The sequence below is a fragment of the Physeter macrocephalus genome, chromosome 2 (genome assembly GCF_002837175.3).
Source record: "Physeter macrocephalus isolate SW-GA chromosome 2, ASM283717v5, whole genome shotgun sequence".
Lineage (NCBI taxonomy): Eukaryota > Metazoa > Chordata > Mammalia > Artiodactyla > Physeteridae > Physeter > Physeter macrocephalus.
The window spans coordinates 137,161-156,067 of record NC_041215.1 but is presented as its reverse complement, the minus strand read 5'-3'; the positions used below and the strand labels follow the sequence as shown (position 1 = coordinate 156,067).

The following is an 18,907-nucleotide window of genomic DNA, read 5'->3' as shown; positions in this document are numbered from 1 at the left end:
AATAAGTAACTTCTATATTGTGTCTCATAGAGTCTAAGATGCCCTCGATTATAAAGTGTATTATTATTTCATATACCACTAAGAAAGAAAAATAGTTGCCAATTAGACTATGACCTGCCATCTAGTATACACTGCATCTTGATTTCACAGATGACAAAATGTGAAAATAACATGTACCCTAATACCTATGATAGAGAGAAATATTAGGTGATGTAAAGTGCTGCAGAGAAAATAATGCAGGGAAAGTGGAGAGGAGGGGGTAAGAGAGTGGAGGGGGCAATGTGATTTTAAATAGGGTGGAAGGAAGTCGTCACATAGAAGGTGACATTTGGGTTAAGATCAGAATGCGGCGAAGGAGTGAGATTTGCCCATCAATATCCGGGAGAAGAGAATTCCGGTTAGAGAGGACAGCAGTGCGAAGCGCTGGGGAAGGGGGGCGTGCAGGTGTATTCAAGGGGCAAAAGGAGGCTGGAAGAAGAGTCTTGGGGAGAAAATCCAAGAGATGACAAGGAGCAGATCCTGGAGGGCCTGGGGGGCCGGGCAAAGGCCCAGGTGTTGACTCTGGGTGGAGACAGAAGCCATCCTAAAGTTTCAAGTAGAGGAGTGGCATGCAGTCATCTGCAATTTAATAGGATGCCCCTGGCTACCGTGTTGAAAGGAGATGAAGGGCAGCAAGAACAGAAGCAGGGGCATCCAGTGGGGGATTCTGCAACCATTGGGCGAGAGGTGGTAGTAGGTCAGGAGCACGGAGAGAAATGGTTGGAATCTGGGGATCTCCTGAAGGCAGAGCTTCCAGGAGGCCCTGAAGGATTGGAGGTGGGGTATGAGAGGAAGAATGGGGTCCAGGATGACCCTGATGTCTCTGGCTTGGGCAGTGGAGAATGGGGTTGTCTTCAGCTGAGATAGTGAAGACATGGGAGGAAAGATCAGAGGCGTGCTTGTGGACACATCACTGGTGATGGCTACCGGACATGCAAGAGGAGATGTGGATTCCGGCAGCGGACATACAACGCCGAAATGAGTGGAATGGCCCAGGCTGGCGCCATCACATGGGATGGTGTTTGAAGCCAGGGGATAGGACGAGATCACCGAAGCAGTGCACGCAAGTAGAAAAGGGGAGAGGAGCAAGGCCTGAGCTCTGGGGCCTTCAAACAGAGAGAGGTCAGGGAAATGAGCAAGAATCTGTAAAGGAGACAGACAGAGAAGGTCAGTGATGGGGGACGAAGGCCAGGAGAGCGAGGGGTCTGGGAAGCCAAGTCAGGGCAAAGGATGTTGAGGAAGATGGAGTGAGCAATTGTGCCAAACGCTGTAGGCAGGCCAAGAGGCACAAGGATGGAGAGCCGGCCACCGGATTTAGCAACAAGGAGGTCCCTGATGAACACATTTCTGGTGGAATGATGAGGGCAAAAGCCCACGTGGACTGAGATACAGAGAGAACACACACACCTCTTTCACGCGTTGCTAGAGAGCAAAGGAAAGAAATAATGTAGTAACTGGAGGAAGAAATGGGGTTAAAAAAAATTTTTTTAAAGCAGGGGAGAAATAACAGTATGCTGGCATATTGATAGGCCAGATCCAGTGAGGAGGGAAAACTGGAGACACAGGAGAGAGCGAAAGGGTAACGGTTGGCGTGACGCCCTTGAGAGAGGATGGCCCTAGATGGGAGTGGGGAGGGCCCATCCTTAGCTCCGGGAAGAACAGCAGAGCCCACGAGGACAGGTAGATGAGGCGTGGCAGCTGTGGGGTTCCTTCTACTCTTCCAGAACTGGGTGTGAAGGGAGGGCCTCAGCGGAGGGAGAGTAAGGGCGAGGAGAGAGGAGAGGATAAGAATTTGTCACTGAGACAAGCAGGAGAGTAAGTGGTCCAGGGAGACACAGTATAAATGCTGGGCAGCAAGAGGGCTCACGGGAGGTTCGTGACCACGATTTTAAAATGACACCGCAGGGCGGTGGTGTGTGCATTTTGTTCCAATTGCACGGGCGGAGAGAAGGGGAGGGTTCACTTTGATGGGGCTGGGTTTTTGCCAAGTGCGGATGGCAAAGTGAGAAAGGGGCAAGGGGGCGGTTGTGATGAGACATGGGATATGAGTGGGGCCTGGGCAGGGGGCTGCCTTTACAGAACGTGCACAGTCAGGGCTTGAGTAACCAGGACCCGGCTGGAAAGCCTGTGACTCCTGCGATGTCACCCTAAAGCATTTGGTGGAACTGATGCCCACGATACTGGGGAAGGCAGTATTCATCCAAACCCATAATCCAGTAGGATAGTGTGATGACGACACGTCAAGATGCTGGAATCCTTGTTCAAATCCAGACTTCTCTACCTACTCGCTGGATGATCTGAGCCGGTTAATTAGCCTTTCTGGGCCTTGATCCCTTATTTGTCAGATGGAGATAATCCTAATATGGCTTCCCAGGGCCGTCGCGAGGATTAAATGAGATACTGCACACAAAGTTCTTAGCCCAGTACTAGACACGCAGACACTACTCAGGATGGGTACTATTGTCCTTGCCCGGCTGGTTAAATGGCTCAAAACAGACCAGGGATTCCACAAACCCAGCAGTGCGGGGAGACTGTGCGTGGGCCCCGACGGCCCTTAGCTCCTCTTGTCTCACCTCCTTTCCTCCTCCAGCCACCAAAACACAACAGCCTAACACTCACGTCCCCACGGGACACGGGAACGGAGGCTTCCCGTTGGCCGTGGACAGAGACAAGCCACGGCAGGATGAGCGCTTTGGCTGCTGCCATGGCAACCAGCAATGGCCAGACGTCAGTTAGGAAGGAGGAATAAAAGGCATCCAATTAGGAGAAGAAAACAGGATTGAGTCTCTTCTCATTTAGGAATGCTCGGGGCTAAGGAAACGCTTCACTGGAGGAGCCTGGATTTGTTTATTCATTTTTATTTTAAAAATTCTATCCTTGGGGCTTCCCTGGTGGCGTGGTGGTTAAGAATCCGCCTGCCAGTGCAGGGGGCATGGGTTTGAGCCCTGGTCCAGGAAGATCCCACATGCCGTGGAGCAACTAAGCCCGTGCGCCACAACTACTGAGCCTGTGCTCCAGAGCCCGCGAGCCACAACTACTGAGCCTGCGTGCCACAACTACTGAAGCCACCACGCCCAGAGCCCGTGCTCTGCAACAAGAGAAGCCACCGTGATGAGAAGCCCGTGCACCACAACGAAGAGTAGCCCCCGCTTGCTGCAACTGGAGAAAGCCCGCACACAGCAACGAAGACCCAACTCAGCCAAAAATAAATAAATAAAAAATAAATAAAAATTCTATCCTTTCATATACATATGTGCGTGTGTCTGTACCTATCTAACTATCTAGGTAGATATATATATTTATGTGCTTTTTTTTTTTTTTTGGCTGTACTGTGCAGCTTGTGGGTTTTCTCAGTTCCCCAACCAGGGACTGAACCCAGGCCACGGCAGTGAAAGCCCAGAATCCTAACCACTAGGCCACCAGGGAACTCCCTAGATCGGCTTTATTTAAATAAATAAATAAAAAATAAATAAAAATTCTATCCTTTCATATACATATGTGCGTGTGTCTGTACCTATCTAACTATCTAGGTAGATATATATATTTATGTGCTTTTTTTTTTTTTTTGGCTGTACTGTGCAGCTTGTGGGTTTTCTCAGTTCCCCAACCAGGGACTGAACCCAGGCCACGGCAGTGAAAGCCCAGAATCCTAACCACTGGCCACCAGGGAACTCCCTGGAGCCTGGATTTGGAAAAGCTTTCCGCTCCATCCTTCAGCAGCACCCATCCTGCCGGCCAAACCCTGCAGTCACCATCCCACCTGGGGGCTCCAGGGAGCACTGTGCTGGCACACAGAAAACATCCAGGGTCTGACATGGGTGGACCTGCCTGGGTTCTAACTCTGTTCCTGACACTTCCTGACTGTGTGACCTTGGGAAATTTCTTTGTGCCTCGGTTTCCTCACTGGTGTTAACAGTTACCTATTTTATAAGATTGTAGTGAGGATCAACAGAGATAATACACATAAGGAGCTTAGCTAAGAGCCCACCACATAAATTGCATCCAACTGACACAAGCTATTGCATTACCGTGAGCCATAACAACAACATAAATGGCAATGACGCTATTATGAACCCTAGCCAAGCAGGAAAGGGATGGGAACTGATTTCCCATGAGACCTAGTGTGTGCACTTTGCTTTACATCCTTGCTATGGGGACCAGCAGTTAGTGGCATCACCTGGAAGCTTCACATGCCTGCCTACCCAGACTTGCTGAATCAGAATCTGCATTTTAACCAGAGCCGCAGGTAACCTGTGTGCATGTGAAAGTTCGAGACGCACTGCTTTAGTGCTTCATTTAAGCCTCAGAGAACCACCTGTGAGGTAGCCACTGTTAGCTGGTTTTACAGATAAGGAAACAGACAGAATTAAAGAGTCTTAGGCCACACGGTGGGGAAGGCTGGTGACTCAGCCTCAGGCACAAGGGATGTGGCGCTGCAATTCCACGGCCGAAAAAGGAGCTCCCCGCTCCCCTTCCCCTGCTCTCAATAAGTCTGGGAACAACGCTGTTCATCTGTGGAAGAGCCCCTGCCTAGAACCCAAGAAGGGCTGGGCTGATAGCACAAGCTGTGCTTCTCCAAGCCTTCTTCCTGAGGTGCAAGGTGGACCAATCCCCAGAAGGACAGAAGGCTGCACAGATAGACAGACACAGTCCTCACCAGGCATGCCTCCAGATGGCTCCTGTCGGTGGCGCAGACATCGACTCTTAAGGTCTTCTGGTGAAGGGCTGGGTAGGACATGGACACCCAGAACACCTCGTTGAACACCAGGGTGTCCGAGGCATCCAGAGGCCGGGTCCGGAACAGGCACGTGGTACTCTCGGAGCAGGGAAGGATAGCCACGCGAATGTTCCTAGAGGGACAGAAACACAAGAGAGCCTGGGTCAGGTCAGCCCAGGTCTGGGGCTCAGGTGTTAGGCTAAACGGCTGCCACACATCCCCAAGGAAACAACAGCGGACAAGAGTGTGTAATTTCTCCAGTAGTTATGCAGTTATTCATGAGGGATGCATAAGGGTCCCAAGGACAATGTGCTGCTTTTCCTTCTACTGAATCCCCCAATCATGAGGCCCTCAAAGCTCGTGGAGCCTGAGGCCAACGGCGTGCAGAGAGGCTGCTTGTTAACACTGAGGAATACTCATACAACCGCTGGTAGGAAGGCAAAATGCCACAACTCCGGCGGAGGGGAAGGTGACAATCCTAACAAGAGTACACATGCATTCGCCCTTTGACCCAGACAGCTGGCTTCTAGGCACAGATACTGCTGCACAAGTACCAATGAGTTACAGCGAAGGTTATTCACCCTGGCCCTGTTTGTAACAGCAAAGACTGCACACAAGTCCAGTGTCCAGTCTTGTCTTCCTTCTGTTTTGCCTGTTTTCCGGCCTGCCTTCCTCCTTCCCACGTGTCACACCCCAGACGCTGGCTGGGTGCAGGCCACAGAAATATAAGCTCCTGCTGCCCTCAAGGCCAACGGTCTAGCAAAGGAGGAACACGTAGGCAGACGAGCTCAAGGAAACATAAACCCGATCTGCACAGGACCGAGCTGGGAGGCAGACAGCGCAGGTCTTCGCTGTATCATCAACCGTAAGGTAACACCCATCACAACCTGCCAATAGAAGCACAGTGATGGGAGCCGGCTCTTCAGAAAGGCAGGCCCGGCTCTTTATGCATGGAATACTCGAGCTTAGGGCAGATACAAGAGGCCGTGACTTTCCTCTTCATCGGGCTTCAAGTTTACAAGGGCAGAGGTTTGCTCGCCACCCCTTCCTTAGCGCTGGCACCTGGTAGGGGCTCAGGACGCATATGTGGAAGGTCTGAAGCTGTCTGGGGCGCTCCTCTTTAGAGTGAGCGTGTTTGCTACCCTGCCTGCATCCACGCTCACGGCACTGACACTGCGCATCACGGTCATGTGCACTAAATACCCACAGAGGTTTACGGGGCCTGTTGCTGGAGCAGAACAGAGCAGGAGAGTGTCTCCTGGGATGGGCGCAGAGCGGGAGAGGATAATATACAGCCCATCAGCTACACACTCACACTTTCCGGTCTTGCTGCAGCAACAGAGCAGAAAGGTTGCTCAGCTGGATGATTAATATTGCAAACTGCTTATTCTTCTCATCATACCTGAAATGAAAAGGGGGCATATGGAGCACCTGTTAGTAACACATTTATCTCTCGCTCTCCCTTAATAATCACAGATGCGGCTGCTGGCTGCTCTGGGGGCTGTGGTGAGCTGGAGAGCACAGGCCCAGTGTTTGCTGCCATGCAGGGATGCAGGTCCAGAGCTGTCGGTCTGAATTTTTAAAGAGAAGCCAGAGGTGTATCAAATTTCCTGACATTTGAACATTGGCAGTTAATTCCTATTTTAAAAAATATTGGGGCCAACCTGCATCAAGAGAAAACAATAAGAAATCTGGGCTGCAGCCCCCAGGGGTGGACTTCGGTCCAGGTGAGGTGATAAGACAAAAGCCGAGGCAACAACGACCAAACAGACCAAAAGGCAGGAGGTCTTGGTCCCTGCCTGGCTCTGCCACTGGCCAGCTCAGTGAATCCGGGCAAGTTACAAGGTCTTCAAACCTTGTTTTTTCTCTTTTGTGAAATGGGGAACTGGGAGGCATGGAAAGAGACCCCCCACACACACCCTCTTTAGTTAGGAGCCCACAGCTGTCAGCAGGTCCCGTTGGTTCTGCCTGCCTCGCTGGGCAGCTGTGAGGGTAAATGCTGGAGACGACCCTGCACAGACCACGCCCCTCTGTCCCGCCCTCCCTGCCACTTACTTCAGGGCGATCTGAACCCGGGTTGCACCCACTACTTCTGACTCGTCACTGTCAAAAGCAGCGGCTTCTGAGGCACCCAGTCTGGAAAGCAACACGGGAAAGAGAGAGGGTCAGGCTTCCCTGTAGTGACCAGGGGCCAAAGTCATTTTCCAGAGACAGGGTTCTCTCTGGGAGGGAGCAGCTGGGTCCTCAAGGAGGAAGGTTTGGGGATCCCTCTCCTGAAGCAGCAGCCGTGCTTTCTCTAATACTTGCTCCTCTAGCCATACACCCTTAATGGCAATTGCGGAACTAGCAGTCTCCCGAATGTGAAGCCTCTCCAGCCCCGGGAGGAGGAGCCCCGTCTGCCTCTTCAGCACCACTCTCCTGTGGGTCCCTCCCACACACCTGAGGAGGCCCAGGCCTTGCATTCTCAGAGTTCCCAAGACTCAGGGACCCACCTCTGCACAGAAGCCTCATACACACCACTGTCCCCGGCCACGGATTCATCGGACACGGCAGCTGAGACACAGGCCACCTTCAGGTCGCACCCCCGAGCCTTATTTGCCGCTGGAAGGAGAGAGGAAAAAAGGAAGGATGGCAAGGCGGGGTTTAGAAATCAGGATACTGTCGTCACAATACATCTTTTGATCCCCTCACTGTCCTAACATGGTCCCACCAAAATCCAGCCACCTCTGCACTTGACAGCAAGGTCCTTCCTTTTTTTGCGGTGAAGGAAAGGGTAGCACGTGATTCTGTGTTTAACGTCTCAGACTCCAGAGCCAAACCACCTGGGTTCAGATCGCAGTTCTGCCACGTACTGCTTCATGACAGTGGGGCACTGATTTACTCCCTCTCAGCCCTGCATTCCTCATCTGTAAAATGGGCATAATAATACCTGCCTTGCAGGGCTGTTGGAAAGACTGGATGAGATGATATAGGGAAGTCCTTAGTACAGAGACTGGTGCAGGGGAAGCGCTCTAGAAAAGTCAGTACCACCATCCTTAGTTACTACGACTATCATTCCCATCACTATAGTGATGTCTTCTAGATCGATCCCTACACACCCTGGGGAAAAATAACAGCCGCCGGAACCTTGGGAGGGGCAAGAGGAGGAAGAAGGGAAGGACTTAAGTACCGGCTGTCCTACTCGCCTATCCCATTCCACTCCTAACTCAGCCCATCTCCCCTGCCCTTGACAGAGGCCCTCAGAAGTCTCTACCTGGGCCTCGGACCCAAGCATTCAGCACACACTGCGCATTCCTTCCTTCCCCAAGTAATGGGTGCTGACGGTGTGCCAGGTCCATTGCTGAGTTCAGAACTACTAAGATGAATAGGACAGCTCCTGACCCCCACGCAGCAGGGGAAGGACAGACTCAGGGGCTTCAACCTCACGGCCAGCACTTCCCTGTGTGCCAGGCACATGGGCGGGGGTGGGCAGACTGGAGAAGGGGCTGGGGGTGGGGATGGTGACAGTGAGCCTGGGAGAAGCCAAGGGGCCATGTGGGCATGGCTTTCCCAGCCTGTGTCCCACATCTGCTGCTGCAGCCCTGGAGACCTCCTGCCTTCAGACCCACCCCTCTCCACCCTCCACTAAACCACTTAAGGAGATTAATTTGTCTGCTGACTGAACAGTGGCACTAATCGCATAACCTGCTTAGTGTCTGGGCTCAGCCTGGCATCAGCTGGCAGCGGGGAAGGCTTCTGGAGGTGGCGTGAAGAAACGCTGGCCTGAGACGCGAGCGGGCTCTGGCCCCCAAGCTGCATGGACGTTGTGGCGGAAGGCGGGGGGATGGGGGTCGCTCCCTGCACTCAGTTGGGGTCCCAGCATCCCCGAGCCAGCTTATCGCAGCCTTTAGACAGGGGGCTCCGGGAACGCTTCTTGAGCCTTGTTAGGGGTACCACCTGCACACCCCTCCTCTCCAGGGAACAATTTTCTGAAGCTTGCCACCAGCTGCAGTAGGAAGCCTGTTTTTATTTTTGTTTGAGGGCACTCAGCAAGACTCCCTTCCCGGTGAGGGAGCCCCAGGGATCTCTCAGCTCCTCTTCTAAGGAAGCGGCTGGCACACACGCAGCAGAGCCTTTAATTAACTGGGAAATCTCGTCGTTTCCCCCTTGCTCCCACTGGCCCTTGCACACGAAGGAACTGATAGCTCTGGGTGTGGTGGCAGCCCTCCCACCCATTCCTGGAGCTGACGGCTGAAGTGGGTTGAGCTTCTAGCTGGCCTCACAGGAGCCAGGACCAGGAGCCCTTTGCCGACAGAGCTGGCACACGGCTCATTGTGGGTTCTGGGCAGGTGGTCTTGGAGCCAGTCCTGACTCTACCGCTTCACAGCAGTGACAATGACCTTGGACAAGTCACTTAACCTTGCTGAGTCTCATTCTTTTCAGTCTGTAAGAGGAGGATAATAATAGCACCCACCTCATAGTGTTGTTGTGAGGCTTATGTTAAGTATGCCTAAGGGTGCCTGTTATCTTGCACACCTGAACTTGATAAATCACCCTGCTCAGTCCTGACCTTCATACCAAAGGCATGATGAATAGGACCCGGAGTGTCTTAGGAATAAATACACAGAGCTGCCTCATGTCCTAAGGGTAGTGTGATGATAAAGAGATTGGGCTCTGGGGTCAGAAAAACCCAGATTCCAATCCCTGCTTCCCCACCTGCTGGGGAAGCACCTCTCTGAACCTCTGTTTCCTCATCTGTGAAATGGGTATAATGGAAGTAACCTATTTCAACATATAAAGCACACTGCTCACCACATAATGCACCCCAATAAATTTTAACTATTATAATTTATTATGTGGTTGCTGCTCAAGATAAAGATTTTTCTTGTAATAAATCTTAGCTGTCATCATCAGCATCCGACCTGAAACTGATGAAGACAGCTTCCAACCTGAATCTCAGTCCACACCATAATGCTCTTTTCTGACCCCATGCAGAATGGGAGTCATATCATTCCCTGGCTTCAAACAGTCACACGGATCCTTGCTGCAATGAGGGTAAAATGTAAACTCCTTACCTTACACGACCCGTACTCTGTCCAATTCTCTGCCTTGTTGGTGATCTCCTCCCTCTGGCCCCTCTTGCAGCCCCTTGCTCCAGCCTCAGAGACTTTGCTCTTGCTTCTCCCAAGGCTGGCTCCCTCTCACTGCTCAAAGCTCCATTCAAGTGTCGCCTTCCTTCACCACCCAATCTGAACTGGCAGCCCTAACCCAACCTGAAAAGCTTCATCACATGCCCTGTTTTATTTTCTTCCTAGCGCTTTTATTGGTCTGCTTGTACAGTTACTGTCTGTGCCTTCATTTGCATGTAGGCTTCACGGGAACCAGGACCTTGTCTGTCCTCCACGCTGTATCCTTGTGACTAACCCACGTGGCATATCAGTTGAATGAAAGAATGAATGAATCCATGTACACCCATTAGCACAGGACCTGGCATTTAGTTTCAGGAGGTACTTAATATCTGTTGCATGAATGAACCCACCATGGAAAACTCTTCGCTCAAGACCTAGACCATAGTAAACACATAATAAATACCTACTGAATGAATAAATAAATCAATATACCATGTAAAGATCTGGCACATAGAAAGCAGTCAGTAAATGTTGCCCATAGGCGCTTCCCTGGTGGAGCAGTGGTTAAGAATCCGCCTGCCAACGCAGGGACACGGGTTCGAGCCCTGGTTGGGGAATATCCCACATGCCGCGGAGCAACTAAGCCCGTGTGCCACAACTACTGGGCCTGCGCTCTAGAGCCCATGAGCCACAACTACTGAGCCCACGTTCCACAACTACTGAAGCCCATGCGCCTAGAGCCCGTGCTCCTCAACAAGGGAGGCCACCGCAATGAGAAGCCCACGCACCGCAACGAAGAGTAGCCGCCACTCGCCGCAACTAGAGAAAGCCCGCGCGCAGCAACGTAGACTCAACGCAGCCAAAAATAAAATAAAATTAAAAAACAAACAAACACTTTGCCCATAATTATCACTGGGGTCTGGAACTCGGACCCAAGCACAATTCCCACCCTCCTCCCTCCTGGAGGCTCCCGCCCTCCGGATGTGGTGCCCTCTACCTTGGCCCAGCGGCTTGCCCTCTGTTCCGGGGTCCTCCAGCCGGTACCTCTCCCGGGTGCTGTTGCCAAGGCTCAGTTCGCAAAGGGTGGCACTCAGCTCGGTGTCTTCAAACTCCAGGTTGCTCAGGAAGGCGTCTCCAGCCAGGAGGGGGTCAGCGATGAGAGGGGAGCAGGGCGGGGATGGGGAGGAGAGTGAGGAACGGGGGGACAGGGAGGTCATGGACTTTGGCGTGCCGGACAAGGAGCGCAGGGCCTGCAGGCGGCCGCCCCCCTCTGCCTTCTGGGTCTTGGCCACCTCGTCCTCGTGGATGGTGGTGATGCACCCCGAGGGCCGGAAGCCCGTGGCCCCCTCCAAGAGCAGGAATTCCACCTTGCTCTGTAGTTCCGAGTCCAGCTGTTCCAAGGGGTCATAGTAGAGGTCGGTGAAGCTGGCCGAGGTGGAGGAGTCCAGGCTAGAGGCGGCCAGGGAGCCCCGGCTGGACGTGAGGGATCCGGGGCTGCTGCCCGAGGACAGGCTCTGCATGCTGCCAGAGAGGCTGGGGCAGGGGAGAGAGGGTGAGGACACAGAGTGGGTGGGCCGCCCCGAACTTCCCCCGAAAAGCACCAAGTGCACTTAGAATGCAACATCTCATCAGACCCTCTTGACAGTCTCCAGGGCGGACCACGCATCCCCATTTCACTAAAGAGGATATCCCGAGAAGGCCATATAATCAGGAGCTGGTAGAGCTGGGATTCGAACCCAAGCCAGCTGCCTTAAAAGTCCACTTTCTCCTCAATATCTCTGTTTCTCAAACCTCCACCAGCGGCATTCCATTGTCATATTTCTCCATATCTGAATCCAACCCCAAATAATGCTGCTTAATATTTTCCTTCAACTCAACTCACTTTTTACACGTTAATATAGTTTTCTTAAAAAGGAAACTTTATATCCTAAGAGTAATTTGAAAAGCATTGTCAACTGTTAAAAATATTTGATGAAAACAGAATGTTGTGATAAAATTCCAGCCACGTGGCCCATCGAGGCCCCAGCCTGAGGCCTACCCTCTCTGCGTTGTGCAAGTTGGCTGGAGAGGCGTGAACAAGACACACTAGCACCCAACTGGGGCCTTCTGCTGTGCTGTCAGAGGACCAAGGAGGCTGTGGTCTGGGGAGGTGAAGGACCCTGCCCCCAGCCACACCAGGCCCAGAGCGAGTGCCCCAGATCATCCATCTGCCTGCTGTGCTTCTAAACGGGCACGCTCAGGCCATGAAGGACACGTAAAGGGCAGAAGCTGGGCTGGGCTGCCTCGGGACGCCTGCATATGGCTGTGCCCAGGGGAGCACTCACCTCACTGCCTACGACTCACCTTTTCAGCTGGCAGTGCAGAGCCGCTACCTGCCGGGTGGCTTCCTCAAGCTCTCTCACCAACTGGTTCCTCTTACTGTTTAACTTCAACCTGAAGGGAGAGAAGGCATGAGTGGGGAGCTCGGAGGGAACTCACCTCCATCTGCCCGAAAGAGGAATCACAGGCATGGGCTCATGGAGATGTACGCACAGACCCACAGACGCACACACAAGAACTTCCTGGAGGCATTATATTATGATGTTTGGAGAGGTATGGCCTCTACGTATAATCCTATAGTAACTGCTATATGCATCACCTGCTATACACCAGGGGCTGACTAGGAAACTTATAACACTGCCTTAAATCATTTGCACAATAACCCTGCATAGTAAGAATTTTTTTTAACCACTTTATATACGAGAAAACTGAGGCTCTTAGAGTTAAATAGTTTACTTAAAGCTAGAGAGTTACTGGCAGAATTAGGATTCCACCCAACCATCCCTCCCTACGCCGTGTACAGACATGCAGAGAGAGAAGACCAAGTGAAGACACGGTAGATGACCATGTGTAGATGGCCATCCACAGGCCAAGGAGAGAGATCTCAGGAGAAACACCCCTGCCAAAATCTTGTCCTTGGACTTGTGGCTTCCAGGATTGTGAGGAAATAAATTACCATTGTTTAAGTCACCCAGTTTGTGGAACTTTGGTTTGGCAGCTGTAACAAATGAATGCACCATCTTAGGGTAAAATATAGAAGGGGAAAAAAAGGTAGGGTCCAGGACTGAGCTCTGAGTCTATATAGCATCCCAAGGCTGAATGGATGGGCAATAGTCAGCCAAGGAGCTGAAGAGAGTGGTTCCAGAGAGCCTGGGGAGGATCCAGGTGAGCGTTACAGAGAGTCAGAACCCGGGAGCTAAGGCCTGCACCCAGGCATGCCCACACCAGAGCCCAATTCAGCAGCTCCTTTCCTGAAGGCAAAACCCTTGAGTTTAGAAGGGATGGCTGGATATAGGCTCTGCTCAGCCCCCAGTTTCTCCTGAAATTCCCCATGGGGGCAGCTTGGGTGGGCTCCAGAGAGGGTGCTGCTCCTTGGACCTGACAGGGAAGGAGCTCCATCACCCACTCATGACTTGGGCTGCTCTCCTGCATCCACTAGATTAGTGGTTCTCTGTCTGTGGCCCACAGAGCTCCCCCACCAGAAGGGGAGGTGTGCTTATTAAATGCACATCCCTGAGTTCTACTTAGATCTACTGAATCAGAAAGTCTAGGGGCAGGGCTCAGGAATCTGCATCTTTTTTTTTGGCCACACTGTGCAGCTTCCAGGATCTGAGTTCTCCAACCAGAGATTGAACCCGGGCCCCAGCAGTGAAAGTGCCAAGTCCTAACCACTGGACCACCAGGGAATTCCCTGGAATCTGCATCTTTATTCCCTATTCCAGGTGACTTTTAGGCACAGTAAGGTTTCTGAGCTGCTGCACTGGCTGGGGATTGTAAGGCAGGAACTGTGCCTCACTCTCTCAGCCCCTAGCATGGCGCCCACTACATGGATGTGCTTGAAAAGTTATTGCAGAATGGAAGACTTTTCCCCAGTTGATGTAGGGAAAGCTCATTTGCTCTGTTGAAAGACCTGGATGTTAAATCTCCCATGGACAGATATGTCCCACCGTTGGCATCTTATCCCCTTATGCCATCCTGCTGCAGGAGGAATGACTGACTCATTGCTCCCAGAGCACAGCCAACCCAGCCTGGGGCCTGGGAGAAAGAGTTCATTTCCATGGAAAACCTAACCACGCCACCCCTCCACTGACACGCCCAAGGCCCTGCCGTGAAGACCGGAGCTTGCGTGAGACACAACTGCAAAGTGATATAAGGGAGGGGCAGGACCAGTCACTGGGGAACTGGCCTTGTGAAATTTCAGAAAAGACCACGGGAACCGTGGCCTTGGCATGGTTCTTGGCCAGCTCAGTCCCCAGCCCTGTCTTTCCAGAGTCCTGCCCGGGGCTAGGGGGGCTGGCAGATGGAGCCCATAAGGAACAAAATCCCGGTTTTCAGCGCAATGGACACGACCATGGAATCTGACCCTTCATGAGAGCAAGACCTCGAAAGGGTGTGAGGTCTGGGGTCAAGGCCCAGCCTGGGCCACCATCTCTACCTTTGTTTTCCTCTCCCCTGGGAGGAGACCACAGAGGTGTGCCCTGGCAGTAAGTGCAGGTCCCCAGTGGAGCCCCAACAGGAGGCTGAGGGGACTGGGAGCCAGATGGCCTTGACCTCCCAAGCACAGGGGTGTATCTACCAGCAGCAACACACAGATGCCGAGGCGGCCTCCTACAGGTATTTGGGCTTCGCTGGCCATACGGTGTTTGCATGCGAAGCTTGGCACATGCCGGGAGGCCAAGAACACATCAAGCGTGGAAGCAGGCAGAGGACCCAGGAGGTGGGGCTGGAACCCCCACAAGCTGCAGCTCAGCCCCTGGGGTGCTGGTTGAAAATGCAAGAGCCTGGGCTCCATCTCAGGCCTGGGGAATTGGTCCCTGGGGTGGGGGCAGGGAGTCCTCACTCTAACAGGCACTGCAGCTCTCAGGAGTGCGGGGGAGGGCCCCTGGAGAGGGAGGAGGAAGCAGCGTGCAGGACGGGGAGCACTGGGGGGAGGTCTGTGCTTCTGATTGATTCGACACCGGGGTTCGGTAGGCCCTGTGGTGTGCTCTTCCTGGATGTGTCTCTTCCTGGCCTTCTCAAAGGCACCTTGAACAGAGAGGCTGTTGTGTGAGGTGACAAGTCTAATACTCCCATGTTGAGAGACAGAGAGAAGAGAGAGAGGAGCATGAGAAACAAAAAGAGAAAGAAACCTAGAGAGAGAGCAAGAGAACCAGAGGGATAAACACAGACAAACAGGAGGCCAGAGGCAGACAGTTGAACACAGATGAAGACGGCTGCGTGGGCTCTCTCCTCTCTTTCGTGCAGGAGGCTCACACCCGTCAGCCCTGTCCCTGTCCTTCCCGAGGCCCTCACCTCTTCCTGCCCACGTGCCCCCTGGCTTCTCTCTGCATGTCCCCCAGGGGGCCTTGCCCCCTGGGACCTCGAGACACCTGCTCAGCAGCTGCCCCGGCGTGGAGGTTCTGGCTTCCCTGGACTGGCCGTGTGAACTCACTGTTCCAGGGGAGCAATCAGACCTTTGAAAGATGGGGCTGAAGGCAATAATAAAAGACCTTCTAAGTGGGCAGGAGACTAAGGCAAGCATGAGCTCCAGAGCCAGCAAGCCTGGGTTGTAATTCCAGCTCTGCCATTTGGTGATGTTGGGTGAGCCTCAGTTTCCACAACTATGAAATGAAGATTAACCTCAGGGTTGCCGGGAGGTTTAAATGAGATGATATAGCTTACAGGGTCTGGTACTTAATGGTACATTTTGCATGTAGTATAGGGGTCTCTAAGAGAATATCCAATCCTAGTTTCGAGAAACCACAATTATGATAGCAGAGAAGAGCCTCAATTCACAATCTGGTCCAACCACCTGCCTTCAGACTATATAAGTATTCAATGTAATTACCCTGGTTTTTTTTCCCTATTAGGCAATTGAAGTCCATATTGGTCAATGACTTGCACAAGGTAGGTGGTGGGAAGGGTATCTCTATTGACCCAACAAGGAGTAAGGCTGCCAGGGATCTGTTCTCTTCAGCTGCTGGCTGTGAGCATAATGAAATCTAAGGGCTTTCCAGTGACGGCTGTAGGGTCTGGGAGCAAGTCAGGGGCCCAGAGGACTGGTAGACAGATCAGGAGATGCATACAGAGGCCTGTAAGGGTCTGCCCGGGCTGGCGAACCATTTATTCTTTCAACTAACACTAAAGGCACAAAGGTGTCTAGACACAGGCCTTGTCCCCAAGGTGCACAGACAGCCTTGGGGAAAGCAGGACAAAGTCTTGGCACTAACAGAGAATTCTAGAAGGTGCTTCGTAGGGTTACAAAACACCAAATATTGAAGCCCTCTCCTCCTCCCTCTCCCACTTGCCTGGTAGTAGGTCAGTGCTGATCGGCCACCCCTCCCAGGGGAAGATAAAGGAGAGGAAAGTGACACATCCCTGGTAGTAGTTCTGACAAGGGGCTTGGTGGGGAGAGATTCACCACCATTGACCAGTCAATGGACTGTGTGATGTGGTTACAAGAGGCCAGAAAGAGGCTGGTCAACTTGACCCGTCTGGCACCCCACCATGTGCAAATAGAGCTTACTCAGTTACTAGGGTGGGATTGCAAGCAAGGTTCCTTAGCACTCGGGAGGTTCCCTGAAGGCATCTTAGGACCCATCGTGGGGTGATGCAAGGAGCACAGCCAGGCACCTAGGATGCCTGGCCTGCTGCCACTGGGCCCAGACAAGTTTATCTGCTTTATAAACTGGGCTTCTGCCTCTGATTTCACTGGAAAGAGGAATTCCCTTGCTCATCCCCTCTCGCCCACCTCCCCCTCCCCTAACAAGTTTGAAAATCACCATCTTCAACTCCAGCTCCTTAAGGGCAGGGACCTTGTTCAATAAAGTCTGCTGCCAGAAAACAAGTGAAAATAACTGAATAGATTTTAAGGGTATCAGGGCAGGGATCGTGACTTGTTCATTTCTGAATCCTCCAAATTGCCCTGCACGCAAAATATGTGCAACAAAATGTTTCTTACATGAATGAATGAATAAACAATGGGCTGATGGACGAATGAATGAATGAATGAATGAGAAACAGGGGATCGTAGGACCCACTGTGAACACGGAGTTGTGCTCTGTGCAATGTGGGTGTGGAGGCTGGTGAGACACTGAAGGAAGTAAAGTCTGTTATAAGGCTTCAACCGGAGAATGGAAACCAGTGGCTTTCAGGTTAAATCAAGCCCACAGATGAAGCTGACTTAGCCCTCATGGTATTTAAAAAAATTTTTGGATCAGTTGCCAATATTAAAAAAAAAAATCCAAACAACTCTTTTCCTGAAATATGGGGGCCTCTGGCAGCCTGGGGCCTACACCTCCACTGGCTGCAGGCGGCGCCTGCTTTAGACAAGTGGGGTCTGTACCTTCCAGTCTAACATGGCCCACGGCCAGGTGGGCCTCTGGCATTTATATCACCTGCTTGACTCCTATAAACATCTCAGTTTGCAACCCCCATCTCAACCAGTGTATTTCAAACTGCAAATCGCAATTTGTTAGCATGTGGCGAAATCAATTTAGCGGGTCATGACCAGCATGAAAAGAAATGCAATATAAAAGAAAATATCAGAGGGCTGTCACACAGAGAAAGAGTATGCACTGCTTTGTGAAACTGTTGTCGATTAGATAATAATACAATGTGAATCACTGTCACAAAGTTGGAGAACGCCTGCTCTAAATTACATAGAGCTTATCTTAGTCAGAAGATAATTTCTGAAAACCTGCAGGTAAGCAGATTTTTTGTTAATGCGATTCCCCGTGTAAAGTTCTGGGGTAGCTGGTTGGTGAGTCACTTCCCCAGATTCGCTACTGTGGAAAGTGGTGAGATCTTTAAACTGAGTGTCCTTGGGCTGAAGCCCAGGAGCCCCAGGTTGTCCCCGTCACCTCTCCCCACCCCGCGGGGGGCCGGAGGATGGACCGGCAGCGAGGGAAGGGCCCCGGCCCGCCGGCCCCCGGCCCAGCCCCACCTCTCGGTCAGCGCCTTGCTCTGGGTGTCCCGGGCCGCCTGCAGGTCCTTCTCCAGCCGCTTCCGGGCCATCTCCAGCTGCTCCACCTCCCCCTGGGTCCACTTCCGGGGGCTGATGAAGCGCATCTCCTTCAGCAGCTCCTCCTTCTCGTTGATGAGGATCAGCCGGTCCCTCTCGGAGTCGAGCACTCCCGGCCAGGCCTCGCTGTCAAGCTTGGCCAGCTGGATCTTCAGGTTGGCGATCCTGCGGGCCAAGAGGGTGAGCATGACTGGTGTGCCCGGGGCAATGTGGGAGCAGTGTGACAGACTGTGTTTCCAAGTTACGTGGTCCAAGGAGCCATGCTGTCCTCAGAGCATCCTCTTTGACAGTGACTGACTTCCTTCTAATCAGCGTGTGGTCTCAAGGAACAGATTTTTTTTTTTTTTTTTTGTGGTATGCGGACCTCCCTCTGCTGCGGCCTCTCCCGTTGCGGAGCACAGGCTCCGGACACGCAGGCTCAGCGGCCATGGCTCACGGGCCCAGCCGCTCCGCGGCACGTGGGATCCTCCCAGACCGGGGCGCGAACCCGGTTCCCCTGCATCGGCAGGCGGACGCGCAACCACTGCGCCACCAGGGAAGCCCCAAGGAACAGATTTTTATCTAACAAACATATGCGGTGCCTACCATGTGCCAACCGTGAGTAGGCTCTGCGGGGATAGGGTAGAGGCAGTGTCCTCGCCCGCAGGGACACGAAGCCTGATAGAGTAGAGGTGGATTCGTCACCAGGCAATAGCCTCCTACCACTAGCTAGGTGACCTTGGGCAAGTCTCTTCGTCTCTCTGAAGGAAATAACAAAACTTCCTTCCTTGTGGGGTAACGGTTGAAGGTTTTATGACATAATTCATAAAATGTCCAAGCACAACATTTCGTGCATGCTAAACAAGCACTCAGTGAATGTTTCTCCTGCTACTGTGCTTATTCCCTGGTTTAACTACTTCTTAGGTGTGTAATGTTGGGCACACTCCCTGAGCCTTGTATATAAGAAAACAATTACTCCTCCTTCAGAATTGGTGTGAAAATGAGCACTTATGTGTTCAGTGT

At 52.4% G+C, this 18,907-nt stretch overlaps 1 protein-coding gene across 6 annotated transcripts in view; it reads right to left on the bottom strand.

Moving 5' to 3' along the window:
- WWC1 (WW and C2 domain containing 1) overlaps positions 1-18,907 on the bottom strand; it is a 153,583-nt gene that overhangs the window by 26,334 nt on the left and 108,342 nt on the right. For all 6 annotated transcript variants that reach the window (XR_008615684.1, XM_055079574.1, XM_055079579.1 and 3 more), the window contains 7 exons: positions 17,828-18,070; positions 12,208-12,297; positions 10,862-11,397; positions 7,249-7,357; positions 6,812-6,892; positions 6,072-6,158; positions 4,697-4,889 (listed from right to left, as the gene is read on the bottom strand). Coding sequence is in view for 5 of the 6 variants with exons in the window: in XM_055079574.1 (XP_054935549.1) it covers positions 4,697-4,889; positions 6,072-6,158; positions 6,812-6,892; positions 7,249-7,357; positions 10,862-11,397; positions 12,208-12,297; positions 17,828-18,070 (1,339 nt within the window). In the remaining variant the exon portion in view is untranslated. The remainder of the gene's footprint in view (positions 1-4,696; positions 4,890-6,071; positions 6,159-6,811; positions 6,893-7,248; positions 7,358-10,861; positions 11,398-12,207; positions 12,298-17,827; positions 18,071-18,907) is intronic.